Source organism: Hemitrygon akajei, chromosome 13, assembly GCF_048418815.1.
Source record: "Hemitrygon akajei chromosome 13, sHemAka1.3, whole genome shotgun sequence".
NCBI lineage: Eukaryota > Metazoa > Chordata > Chondrichthyes > Myliobatiformes > Dasyatidae > Hemitrygon > Hemitrygon akajei.
In genome coordinates this window covers 57,486,674-57,501,335 of record NC_133136.1, presented here as the reverse complement: position 1 = coordinate 57,501,335, position 14,662 = coordinate 57,486,674, and the positions used below count along the sequence as shown (strand labels likewise).

General features: G+C 38.7%; 1 protein-coding gene across 10 annotated transcripts in view; it reads right to left on the bottom strand.

The window, feature by feature from the left end:
* The window catches only part of fryl (furry homolog, like), a 333,936-nt gene that overhangs the window by 221,907 nt on the left and 97,367 nt on the right, over positions 1-14,662 (bottom strand). For all 10 annotated transcript variants that reach the window (XM_073064691.1, XM_073064693.1, XM_073064685.1 and 7 more), the window contains one exon: positions 1,177-1,376. In XM_073064691.1, the coding sequence (XP_072920792.1) occupies positions 1,177-1,376 (200 nt within the window). The remainder of the gene's footprint in view (positions 1-1,176; positions 1,377-14,662) is intronic.

Here is a 14,662-nt window from a genome sequence, read left to right as displayed (position 1 = left end):
GAAAAAGCACAGCTGACAAAATTTAAGTCAGGCATAAACCCATTTCAAGCATGAAGCAAAATCTAACAAACAGTTGCTATCACCTAAATCATCAAAATCACTTCATTAAACCCAATACCAAGTTAATATTCATTTAAGTGTTTCAAGCCAATTTATCACTAACTGCTTAAGGGAGCATCACGATAACGTTGTTGTCTGTGCAATATCATAAACAGAATTGCATATATAGGCAATGCACGAGGAGAGACAGATAGCCAGCCCTCACACAAAATACCGGAGGAACTCAGTAGGCCTGGCAGCATTTATGGAAAAAAAGGCAGGACTGGACAGAAAAAAAGATGAGGACTAGAGAAACACAAGGTGAAAGGTGAAACTGGGAGGGTGAGGCCATGGAAGAAAGAAAAGGAGAAGGGAGGAAGGAGCACCAGAGGGAGGCGATGGCAGGCAAGCAGATAAGGTGAGAGAGAAAAAAGGATGGGGAATGGTGAAGGAGAGGGTGTGGGGGCATTACTGGAAGTTTGAGAAATCGATATTTATGCCAACCATGGCCTTCTGTCTTCTCCTATTAGATTACCCCTCTCTGGCCCTGTATCTCTTTCACCAATCAACTTCCCAGCTCTTTACTTCAGACCCTCATTTCACCTATCACTTTGTGCTTCTCTCTCCCCAACCCCCATCTTTTAAATCTACTCTTTTTTTTCCTCCAGTCCTGCTGAAGGGCCTTGGCTCAAAGTATCAACTGTACTTTTTTTTCCCCACAGCTGCTGCCTGGCTTACTGAGTTCCTCAGCATTTTTGGTGTGTTACTTGCATTTTCAGCTTCTGCAGATTTTTCCTTGTTTGAGATGGCCAGCCCTTGAAGAATAGTTAGGAAAGGTAACTGAAAAGTTGCCTGAAATAATGTCTAGTAACCAGGCTGCTAAGAACAGTAAGAGGGAGCAAACAATTGGCTTAGGTTAGGAAAGATGGAAACAAAGGAATAGAATTAACCAGCTCTTTGAAGCTATTCCCAGATAAGTGCACAAACTGGATATAAACTATAGAATGTAAAGTATGGGAATCTCAGAATATAATTTCAGTAACTGATTTTGTTTGGGGAAGTAATAGCTTCTTACTCAACAAATGAAAATGTAGCACACCACTCTTTGAAGTATTTTTTTATTAAAGTCTGACTTACCAGTGGTTCAGCCATAACAACTTCAATCTTTTTCTCGGCTTGAACTGTAAATTCTGCAAACAGACTCTTAATAACATACTCTCCAGGTTTGGTATCTGGGTCAACTGTGATGTTTGACATGGTGACACCCTTCTTCACCCAGCAGGGATTATTTCCTGGAGAAATGCGGCGCTTGGTTACAGTGCTAACTGGTGCTGAGGCTGCATAAAAACACAACAAAAAATATTGATAATTAGCCAGCAAAAAGTGAGTGAAGCTATCCTGCAAATTTCATAAAACAGACAATAAAAGATTACACCAATTTGACCAACAAATTGAAGTTTCTGCATCATTCTGAAAAATCTTGGATTTTCTACTTCACAGAAGGGGAGAGGAATTATCACCCAATGAGTGACATGACAGGGAAAAGGGCCCTGTAATTAAACTGGGGTCTGAAGGAATTTTAAATTAGAATGAAGCCAGCAAGACAATCTAAACACTTTTTGCTGAGGCAAAAGGGAACTTGACAAGGGTAGAAGAAGAGCTTACGGATCTTCATCTGAAGGAGAAAATTTTAATAAAAAAGCCTATTCTGTGGAGTCAAGGATTTCAGCAGGCAGATGGTGAAGTCAATTCTTGAAGTGATCTAGATTTCACAGTCATTATGGGGAAGACAGTTGCAAATCAGGATGTGGAGGTAAACGATGATCTCAGTGATGGTTTGAGAAAGTGAGCACAGATTGATATCAGAGAGGTTCATTAAGATTCAGCACATTCAGAATTAGCTTAGAAAATGGAAAAGAGCAGAACATTGTAACTGTATAAAGCCCCCATTTTGGAAACAAATTCAAAAGTTTTTTTTAATTTAGTATCAAGCATTCCCAGTTCTGAAGAAGGATGTCAGACTTGAATATAAAGCTTTTCTTTCCACAGATAAAGCTTGAGCTCCTGAAGGTTTCAACTTTTTTTGGATTTTAATTTCATCAGATTGTCCATATCTGTGGTAATACCAGTTTTCATTTTTTATTTCTCTTCTTTATTTCTACATGTATAGAAAACCATCTGACCTTTTATTTTCCAGGAAATATGCTATCTTAAATGTGCTTGTTCTACCATTGCATTAACCTTCTCTCTGGACCATCCTTTTCTAGGGCCAGAGATCTCTGAAACTGCCTATCTGTTACTCTTTCATCATAGAACTTCAAGCTATCAAAAGTCATATCTAGTTGGCAACATCCAACCTTAACTTTGTGATTAGCATCATCACCCATTTCAATTTAGCTTTATATTTGAGTTTTCAAAGAGGGGCTTCCATTTGTACTGAGCTGAACTCTAAATACCAGTTCTAGAATCTGCATCATTAACTACAAGACCACCAAAACAGGATTGGTATAAGGATGCTGATAGATTACCAATGATCAAAAATGAGAAAAGGCTGAGTTAACTCCTGGTAATCCAAAGTCTCTCCATCTCTCATACAGCTTATTAGGAGTCTGGATCCATCATCCCAGGCAAAAAGTACAGTTGCGAGAAAAACGTTTGTGAACCCTTTGCAATTACCTGGTTTTCTGCTTTAATTACTCATAAAATGTGGTCTGATCATCTAAGTCATAAACACAATCTCCCTAAACAAGTAACACAAACAATTGTACTTATAATGTCTTTACTGAACACCTTGTTTAATCATTCACAGTCCAGGCTGGGGAAAAGTATGCAAACACCTGTATTTAATAACTAGTAGAACCTCCTTTAACAGCAATAACCTCCACCAAACGTTTCCTATAGCTGCTGATCAGACTCGCACAATGGCGAGGAGGAATTTTAGACCATTCCTCCATACAAAACTGATTCAGTTCATGCCACAGCATCTCAAATGGGTTAAGGTCTGGACTCTGACTTGGCCATTCCAAAAGACAGATTTTCTTCTTGCATCATCCAATTTCTATTAAGTTTCAGATGATGGACCGCTACTCTGACATTCTCCCGTAAAATGTCTTGATACAATTTTGAATTCATTGGTCCCTCAACGACTGGAAGCTATCCAGGCCATGAGGCAGCAAGGCAGCCCCAAACCATGATATTCTTTCCACCATGCTTCACAGTTGGGATGAGGTTTTGGTGTTGGTGTGCAGTGGTGCCCTTTTTCCTTCAAACATAGCAATGTGCATTTCAGCCAAAAAGTTCAACTTTTGTCTCTTCTGTCCCCAGAACATTGTTCCAGAAGCATTGTGGAACATCCAAGGGATCTTCTGCAAACACGAGACATGCAGCAATGTATTTTTTTTGGAGAGCAGTGATTTCCTCTGTGGCGTCCTTTCATGAACACCATTCTTGTTCAGTGTTTTTCTTATAGTGGACCAATGAACAGAGACTTCAGCAAGTTCTAGAGATTTCAGCAGGTCTTTTGCTATTACCCTTGGGTTCTTTTTCACCTGCTTTAGCACTGTATGTTATGCTCTTGGTGTGAACTTTGCAGGACACCCACTCCTTAAGGTTCACTTACTTTTTTGAACCTGGGCTGTGATTGCTTAAATGGTATACTCAGAATCCATGAGAAGTAGTATACTTCTTTGTGTGCTACTAGTAAAGATAGACTGTGCTTCTCTATTAATGTGACTTAGATGAAGATCAAATAACATTTTTTAGTAGTTAATACAGAAAACCAGGTAACTGCAAAAGGTTCACAAACTTTTTCTTGCACCTGTACACTATTTGTTCTATCACAGGATTTAAAATACACAATATCAGGGGCAAACTATGGCTACAGTATGAACGACCATATTTTAAAGTACAAGTTCTGCATATCACATCAAAAGATCTACAAAGGATAAGAACATCAAGATCATGACCGTGTCCCTGTAAGATTTCCTCCAATCCTGGTATCTCTTTATTTGACTATCAATATCTCTTTTCCTTTACCGCATCTGACTTTCTGATATTGAATTCCCTCAACTTATTATACAAGAATTTGTTGATTTTACTCAGTCAGAACACAAGTGAACACATTTAAGCTGGAAGACTTAGTTAAGGACTATGGCAATATCCCAGAGTCACAGCATGATTCCCAGAAGAAAGAAGACTATTTGGCCATGTGAGTTTGTAAAAACTGTGTAATCTATTCCTGGCGTTCTGCCTACTGACCTCCAATTTATGTCCTTTCAGGTATTTATCCAGCTCTATTCTGAATGAATCTGCTTTATGTACACCCAATTTTCTCTGCTCTTTTTCTTAACTGTTTAAGCATAATGTTCTCTTTTTATTCACAATTCTTCATTAAAATATTGGTCAACTTTGAAAAATATTTATGTGCTTGTAAGACAATCAGACCAAATCAATAATTTATATGTTGTTATGTATTTTGTGAATTAAACAACTTGTGGCAAAACACCTTTTCTTCATAATTCTTACTATCTTTTACTCCAAAACTATTTTTAAAACTTTGAACATTATAAATAAATGTCTTCAAGTGTCATCCTGAAAATTAGAAACTCAATCCTTCCTTCAGTGACAAACATATTGACCTAGATTTTGCAGTTAGAATTGAAGCCACACCACTGCTGCTGACCTCAAAACACACTTACAATAAACAAGTATATTCCATGGGGTGACGTTTCTCTTTCCTAACATCAGTGCTGTGCCTGACAGCCAATGACATTGATATCGCCAAGCAACCTGAGCAACCAATCAAAATTAAGGATTCTCACAAACAACAAGCTAGAAGAATAAAGCACGACTATTTTAACATTCTACAGAATGTGAAATAATGACTGGATCAAACACAAGGTCGATGCTAATATTTTATAAACAAATAAAAAATTCCATGAAACTGTGAATACTTCTCTGAGGGAATGGCAATCCACATGTAAAGCAAGTTTTTTTGACTCAAGTTGTTAAACAGTACTATTAGTTTAGAAGCATATTTAAACTCCTGACAGCAAAACAATTCTTTCAAAGTTATAAAAACATCTTAAATGTTCAATGATTCACCTATTTCTGAAAGTTCCACTTGAAAAGACCTAAAATACTGTGCCCCAGAAGACACAGGAAAGTACTGACAGCAAGTTCTCACTTCTTGAGTAAAATCGTGCATTTGCAGACTCCAGAAACTGGTGGTTGGAACTGATAAGACAAACCACCATTTCTTACTATATAAATTCTGGAATACAGATTCACATTTCAGAAAAGTAATCGTCCAAACATTTCTTTTGAAAGGTCTTGAATCCAAATCAGTAACTCATCCTTATTCTCCACAGATGCTACCTGACATTGAGTGATCGAGCATTTCTTGTTCTAATTTAGATTGTGTAGCTCCTGCATTTTGAAATGAACACAAGTAAGACAATAAGAGACAGGAGGAGAATTAGGCCTTATGGCCCATCAAGTCTGCTCCGCCATTTCATCATGGCTGATCCATTTTCCCTCTTAATGCCATTCCCCTGCCTTTTTCCCCATACCTTTCATGCCCTGTCTAATCAACAACATATCAACCTCCACCTTAAATACAACCAATGACCAAATTTCACAACATATGCCGGTGATATTAAACCTGATTCTGACCTGACCTCCACAGCTGTGTGTGGCAACGAATTCCATAGATCCATCTCCATTCTAAAAGAACATCCCTCTATTCTGAGGCTTTGCTCTCTAACCCTTGCAATTGCACTCTCATCTGCCTCCTGATACAATTAAACTTCTGGCATACTACTAGTACCTTCCATAGTGAAGACGGATGCAAAATACTAATACAATTTGTCCGCCGTTTCCTCATTCCTATTTCCACCTCTCCAGTGTCATTTTCCAATGGTCTGATACTTTTTTGCCTCTCTTTTACAATTTATATATCTGAAAATCTTTTGGTATCCTCTTTGATATTATTGGCTAACTTACCTCCATATTTCATCTTTTCCCTCATGGCTTTTTTAGTTGCCTTCTGTTGGTTTTTCAAAGCTTCCCAATCCTCCAACTTCCCAATAATTTTTGCTTGATTATGTGCCTTCTTTTTTTGCTTTTATGTTATTTTTGCTTCCCTTGTCAGTCACGTAGGTGTCATCCTCCTTTTAGAATACTACCATCTTCTTTTGGATGTATATACTGATGCCTTCAGGATTGCTCCCAGAATCTCCAACCACTGCTGTTCTGCCATCATTCCTGCTGGTGCCCCTTTCCAATCAACTTTGGCTGGCTCCTCTCTCATGGCTCTGTAATTCCCTTCACTTCACTGTAATACTGATACATCTGACTTGCTTCTCTCAAACTGCAATGTGAAGACTATCATATTATGATCACTGTCTTCTAAGTGTTCCTTTATCTTAAGCTCCCTAATCAAATCCAGTTCATTGCACAACACCTAATCCAGAATAAGCTTTCCCCTCGTGGGCTCAACCACAAACTGCTCTAAAAAGCCATCTCAAAGTAAAAGCTCAAAGTTCAAAGTAAAATTTATTATCAGAGGAGATAGATGTTACCACATACAACCCTGAAATTCCTTTTTCCTGCACATACTCAGCAAATCTAAAGAACAATAACTATAAAAAGGATCAATGAACAAACTGTACAACAACAAATTAATAGTAATAAATAACAAGATAAAAGAGTCCTTAAAGTGAGACCATCAGATGTGAGAACACCAAAAACAGAATGTGTATAGCTTTCCCTTTTGTTTAAGAGCCTGATGGTTGAGGGCTAGTATCTTATTGAACCTGGTGGTGAGGGTCTTGAGGCACTTGTACCTGCTACCTGATTACAGCAGTGAGAAAACAGCATGGCCTGGGTGGTGAGAATCTTTGAAAATGGATGCTGATTTTCTACAGCAACATTTCATATAGATATGTTCAATGGTTGGGAGGGTTTTACTTGTGATGTACTAGGCCACATCCACTACCTTTTATAGGATTTTCCACTCAAAGACACTGGTGTTCCCATACCAGGCCATAATACAGCCAGTCAAGCACACTTTCCACCACACATCTATAGACTCTTGCCAAGGGTTTTGAAGACATGCCAAATCTCCACAGACTACTGAGGAAGTGGAGGCACTGTGGGGCTTTCTTTGCAATTATATTTATATGATGGTTCTTGGACAGGTCCTCCGAGATAGTGGCACTCAGGAATTTAGTTATTGACCCTCTGCACCGCCGGTGAGTCCTGGCTCATGGACCTCTGGTTTCCCTCTCCTGAAGTGTACAATCAGTTCCTTGGTCTTACTGACATAGAGTGAGAGGTTGTTGTTATTACTGTACACCACTCAGCCACATTTATGATCTCCCTCCTGCATGCTGATTCATCACCACCTTTGATAGAGCCCATAACAGTGGTGTCATCAGCAAACTTGTATATGGTGTTGGAGCTGTGCTTAGCTGCACAGTCATAGGTGTAAAGCAAGTAGAGCAGGAGCTAAGCACTCATTGCTCTTTTTAAATTGTCCTGCAAGTAGGTTAAGGTTTAATCGGGAAGGGCCTGTTCCACGCTAATCTCTAAATAAATAAATAAAACATCCCTGTGGTGCTTCTGTGCTAATGCAGATCGTGGAGGAGAAGTTTTTGCCAATCCGAACTGACTGTGGTCTGCAAGTGAGGAAATCCAGGATCCAACTGTACAAGGAGGTGTTGAGGCCCAGGTCTTAGGAGTTTACTGACTAATTTTGAGGGGATGATGGTATTAAATACTGATCTGCAATCGATAAAGAGCATCCTGATATAGGCATCCTTGCTGTCCAGATGTTCCAGGGCTGTGCAAAGAGCATCTTGTAGACATTCTATGTGTTCAACTTTCAATTTGTATTTCTTTAATGAATTTCTCATGACTTTCACTTCCTGCAGTTCATGGAAATTTCTGAATAAAGACATCTCTGCCTTTGTGAAAAATGACTGGAACAGATTATAAAAGATGAGCTGTTAATCTACAATTAACATCAAAGAATTCTGCTCACCAATTAACCTTGGAACTCAACATAACCTCAAATACAATACCCAATTTAATGGCTGAAATATTCTAGCATTTTCATCAGTTTTCCTTCTTTTATTCACTATTCCCTAGGCAGAATTGGCTGCCAGTTGCAAGCCGTTTGTGGTTGCCGCTGATCTACGTGATGAAGGGAGAACATCGTCTTTATAGATCTGCCAGTGAAATGCTGGTAAGTGTCCACCCCAGTCCAAATGACAAAGCCTTTTTTTAGCAGTAGGGCTTTGCATGGAGTATTGCCATGTATGGTGGCAGTACAGCAAGTCCCACCCACCATGCAGCTAAAAGAACTGACATCGAGTTAAACCACTTCCTGGTTTAAATGACTGAGAACTATTAGCACATTTTTAAAATAAAAAAATAAAAAAAACAAAGTTATTCAAAACAAATCTGAAATACATACTTGATTAAAATGGAAACAAATTTGTACTTATCTACCTCAGCGGCTCTTTGCTGAGGGATAAATTTCTTGTTCCTGCACCACTTATAGCTGTGCAGATTTTCCTAGTGTAAACGTTGGGAAATAGCAGCTGAAATGTGAGAGGTTCAATATCTGGATGCAGATGCAGAATCAATGGCAAAAGTAACCTGCCAGTCCATGATCTCCATATCTGTATGGAAGTCCCAAAGTCAACGGCAGTTATGCTAACCGTTCAGCACTGAATAATAACAAAGAATTCTGGCAGATTTATTTCCATTATAACTGCAAAATCTGGAATAAGACTGCAAGTCATAGGAGCAGAATTCAGCCTACCGAGTCTGCTCTGCCATTCCATCATGACTGATCCCCGACCCACTCAACCCCATATGAAGCTTTCTCGCCATATGCCTTGATCCCCTGACTGATCAGGAAACGTTCAACTTCCGCATGAACCTCCTCTGGACTCTCTCCAATGACAACACATTCTTTCTGAGAAATGGGCCCTAATAGTACAATGTTTTATCGATAGGGCGACCACAAACTCAGATCATTGCAGCACTCCACTAGTTACAGCCAGCTGAAATAGCCACTCCGTTAGAATCTATTTAACGTCTTTCAAGTCATTCTTAATCCATTCTATTATCCCAATTCCTTCAGCTAATTTATCCTGAAATGACTTGAAGGGCATCCTATCACTTTATCCAAGAACTGGCTATAATCTCAAAATCCTTTGTAGATAGTATACCACTGAGTATAGTTAATCATTAAAATTAAGATCGATGAAGCCATTTGCACCCGAGTCTTCTCTATTATCAATAGTCATGACTGAATTGATGGTGCACTCCACACATGCCTTGTAACCTTTTACCTCCTGACTTATCAAGAGTCTATATAGCTCTAAATTAAAGTGTGCTTCCACCATGCTTTGAAGAGTTCCAAAAACTTACAAACCCCTCAAAGAAAAGCCAACTTAAAAACAAAACCTCAAGAGCAAAGAGTATCCTTGCTGGAATACTGAAGCAACACAATAGTACTGTGGTTAGTACTCCCATTAACGGTCGTGCTTTTCAGCTCAAGCTCCCACAACATTATTCTGTTCCATGTTCCATCACAGCAAGACCAAGTGGACAGAAGAAAAGATGCAAGGATGTTCTCAAAGATTCCTACGACAGGTGAGAGGGACGGTGGGGTTAAGTGAGAAGCCTGGAGATGATTTTGTACACTTCTGTAATACCACTCCTCAATCCATTAAATTCCATTTGTCATTCATCAGCTCACTTACACAGCTGATAAAGATCCTCCTGTAATTCTATAACCATTATTTCACAAAAGGAATAAAATAACTCTTCAATTTTGACATATACTTATGTATTTTTAGTTCATTGAAGAAAAATAGCATAAGCCAGTTAGTTAGGCCCTGAAGCCCATTTTGCCAATTTATGATAGTTTAACTAATCTCTGACCTCATTTCATCTTTCTTCATATCCTTAGTGAACAAGTATCAATCAATCTCAGCTGTAAAATGGCCTCGTGCTACTAACATGGAAGTTCCAAATTCAGATTACTTCAGAATCAAGTTTATTATCACTGACATATGTCGTGATTTGTTGTTTTATTGCATTAGTAAAGTGCAATGCATTAAAAATTTCTAAATGTTACAATAAACATATATAATAAATAAATGGTACAAAAATAGTGAGGAGGCGTTCATGTATTATTCATGTATCTGATGACAAAGGGGGAGAGGCTGTTCCTAAAACATTTGAGTGTGTGTTTTCAAGCTCATGTCTGTCCTGTGTGATAGTAGTAACGGTACTTTTTAAAGTAGAGATGTTTATTAATGAAATACCTACCTCTAATCCTATCCCCTGATCTTCAGCTCACCAGGAGCATCACAATCCACACAAGTCATTTATAAATACAGTGAATGGATGTGACCCCCAAAATGGAAAATTGCAAAAGGCCACTAGCAACAGAGTAGCAATTATTTCTTTTGTTTTCACTGCCTTGTGCTATTCAGCATTATTCTTAACCAAGATAATGATTTTCCTACTATTAGTTGTTTTTTTTCAGGTTCATATGTGTTTCCTAAAATACCTGTTTAAATGTCAAAGGCAAATACAGATCAAGTGATATTTGCATTCTATCCCTTCTTAAAAACAAGAGAGCACTACAATCAAAATCATGCTGAGTCAGATTAAGAGGGATCAACAACACAGCCATAACGTTAAGACTTCTGGTTAGTATTGAAGGAGGTGGCACAATTAAGAGGCAAAAGCATTCTGGTTAAAAACAATTAATCTCCATTTTTTCCAGAACAGCAATATCTAAATTGACTAAATTATCACAACTGTACCCTCTAAAGTTAACACCAAATTTACAGAAAGCATCAAAAGCCCAGACACACCATAATTAACTGCACAGACATTTATTTAAAAATACACTGTAATGCTGGCAATTACAAATATGCAACCAAGAGATCAAATCTTGAAAACAAATTACCAGGAACATAAGTGAGGCATAAAATTTGAGAAAATGTTAGTGCTTAGTATGATGTTCAAAGCACAGACTGTAAAATCCACTCAAGGCTGATTAATATATGCCGAATGGAAAAATTAACACAAACCAGTGACTTTACGGACTACCAATGATACAACCAAAGTCCCTGAACAGACAATGATAGAGAAAAAGAGAATGTAGTTTGAGAAAGCAGAGGTGTTGTTCCCCTAATGCAGGGGTTCCCAACCTGGGGTCTATGGACCCTTCAGTTAATGGTAAGGCTCCACGGCATTAAGATGATTGGGAACCCCTGCTCTGATCTGTGTCTAGTCACAGCCTGGAAGTAGAGGAGGCTCTTTCCTCCAATCCCTCCCTCCACCCTTTTCTACCAGCTGTTTCAAACTGGAATGCATTGTTTGAAGAGTTGATACAGCCAGATTCAATAGTAAGTTTTAAGGCATAATGAAGATACAAAAGAGGGATAACTCACAATTATGCAAGTTTCTCAGAAGCCTCTCAGAGACCTTACACAATGGTCAAAGAAGAACAACTTTCATTTCAATAGTGGTTTTAATCCAACTAAGGGTTCCAAATGCTCCACGTGTAAGTACTATTAGAACTGATTAACAAACCATATGGACCACATTGGGGCAGACACTAAAATATCTATCAAAGCAGTAGAATTGTATTAGTTTCTTAAAGGTGCGACGGAAGGTAGGGATGTCAAAGGAATTTCAGAGCTTAGAACTTCGGCAGCAGAAGCCATCATAAGAGTAATTAGATTGGAGGATGTCAGGAAATTGGAGGAGGATAAATACTTGAATGTCACTGTGCTTAATGCTAAGGAAGTGGGGGCCACATGTTTAAAAACAAAGGTAAAATATTTAAGTGACTTACTACTTCCCTGAATGAGAATGGCAGGATGAACCAGTCTTGGTATGAATTTGGACATAACAACAGATTTTGGATTACCTCTCATTTATATTCAGAAAATAGTTTTTCAGGAGTGTGCCATAATATTTTAGAGGTAAAAGTCACATTTTATAGTTTAAACAGTAGATAAATGGAACTGTAGTGATATCACAGGAAGTGGAAGAGAAATGTAGTTGTTAGTTAGGGAACTAAGATGCTGACGGGAACCGAAGACGATGGCCCTAGCTTTGCCAATATTTGATGTGCAAAAACATCTGTTCTTGGTAAGATAAAGAGACAAAAAACTTAGAAATATTTTAATAGTGAGAAGGGAGAAAGCTGATGTTATGGCTCTGTACTACAGCACCTTGAAAAAGTATTTGGCCCCAACCCTTTGTTCACATAAATGAGTATTACAACCAGTAACTTTGACCAATTTAACTGAGAAGATTTACTTGTGAATCATATAACATAAGAACATAAGAGATAGGAGCAGGAGTAGGCCAATCGGCCCCTCAAGCCTGCTCCGCCATTCAACAAGATCATGGCTGATCCAATCTTAACTCTAGTTTTCACATCCTTCCACACCCCCCCCCCCCCACAGTAGAGCCCAAAGAAACAGGGCAAATTGTAAAGCATTAAAAAAATTAAAAATTCAAAACCTGAAATGTCAGCAGTTCAAAAATATTCATCCTTCTTTTCTCAGTACTTAGCTGAACCGAATCAGTCTCCTTTAGCTTTGCACAATGTGTTGGAGCAAGATTTGCCCATTTCTCCTTGAAAAATTGCTCAAGCTATGCCAGGTTAGTTGGGGAGTGGTGGTGGACAACAGAATTGAGGTACTGCCAGAGATGTGCAATCAGGTTAAGGTCAGGACTCTGACTGGGCCCCACGAAGACATCAATTTGCTTCATTTGAAGCCTCTCCATGATTGCTCTGGCAGGGTGCTTTGGGTCGCTATTCTGCTGAAAGATGAACTTGCTCCCCAGTTTAAGCTTTCTGGCAGAGGCTATTAGGTTTTTTACCCAGGATCTCTCTGCATTTAGATAGATAGATAGATAGATACTTTATTCATCCCCATGGGGAAATTCAACTTTTTTCCTATGTCCCATACACTTGTTGTAGCAAAACTAATTACATACAATACTTAACTCAGTAAAAAATATGATATGCATCTAAATCACTATCTCAAAAAGCATTAATAATAGCTTTTAAAAAGTTCTTAAGTCCTGGCGGTTGAATTGTAAAGCCTAATGGCATTGGGGAGTATTGACCTCTTCATCCTGTCTGAGGAGCATTGCATCGATAGTAACCTTTCGCTGAAACTGCTTCTCTGTCTCTGGATGGTGCTATGTAGAGGATGTTCAGAGTTTTCCATAATTGACCGTAGCCTACTCAGCGCCCTTCGCTCAGCTACCGATGTTAAACTCTCCAGTACTTTGCCCACGACAGAGCCCGCCTTCCTTACCAGCTTATTAAGACGTGAGGCGTCCCTCTTCTTAATGCTTCCTCCCCAACACGCCACCACGAAGAAGAGGGCGCTCTTACACAATATCCTCTTATACAGTATTCATCTTCTCATTAAGCCTGACCAGATTTCCAGTGCCTGCTGCTGAAAAGAATCTGAAAAGATAGCATGATGCTATCTCCACCATCCTTTGCAGTAGCGATGGTGTTACCTTGCTGAAGCACAGTATTATATTTACAGCACATGTATTGCTTAGTGTTGAGGCCCAAAAGTTTCACTTTAAACTCATCCAAACACAAGACCGTCCTCCACATCTTTACAGAATCTTCTAAGTGATGCTGTGCAAAGTCTTTAGGAGTAAGTATATACATTTTGTTAAGCCATGGCTTCTTTCTTCTCACTTTTTCCATACATACTCTTTACGTGCAAGGCATTAGAGACTGTGCAGCCATGAACTTCATCTCCATTTGCAGCCACTGACTTCTGCAGCTCACTGAGAGTGACTGCTGGCATTAAGTAGTCTCTCTTAAAAGTGTCATTCTTCTCTGGCAACCAAGTTTAGAGGGACAGCCTGACCTAGATAGTGTGGCTGTGGACTCGTGCTTTTCCCCCCAATTTTTTCATGATAGACTGCACTGAGCTTCGAGGTATGAGCAGTGACTTTGAGATGGTCTTGTATCCTTCTCCAGATTTATGTTTCTCTATTATCATTTTACTGACTTGTCTTGAATGCTCTTTTGTCTTTATTTGGTTTGGTCTGTTGAAACTCTACCATACTGATGGGACCTTACAGAGAGAAGGGGCATTTATTCTGATGAAATCATTGGAAAGTTAATCCTGCAATTTTCTACATCAACTAATTGGATGAGTTGGTAAAGTAAGACACAGTATTGCAGCTGATGAAAGTTAGCATAGTAATTACAAAGGGGATGATTACTTTTTCAGCCTCACAAGGTTGGTTTTTAACTTTTAGTAAAATGTTGACAGATTCTGAAGTTTTTCTTTTTATTTGACATGATGTACAATGTTTTGTGGATTAGCTCAAAAAATCCTACATCAATATATCTTAAATTTAGAAAAGTGAGACAGTAAAATGTGAAAATAGTTGTGGGGGCTCAATACTTTTTCAAGGCAATGTATAAGGAAACACTTCAGAAACATGGGGTTTATGAATGAGCTCACAGATTTTATAAAAGGTCAATGGTATAGGTAAAAATGCCGAAAACTACATTGCCTTGCAAACTGCA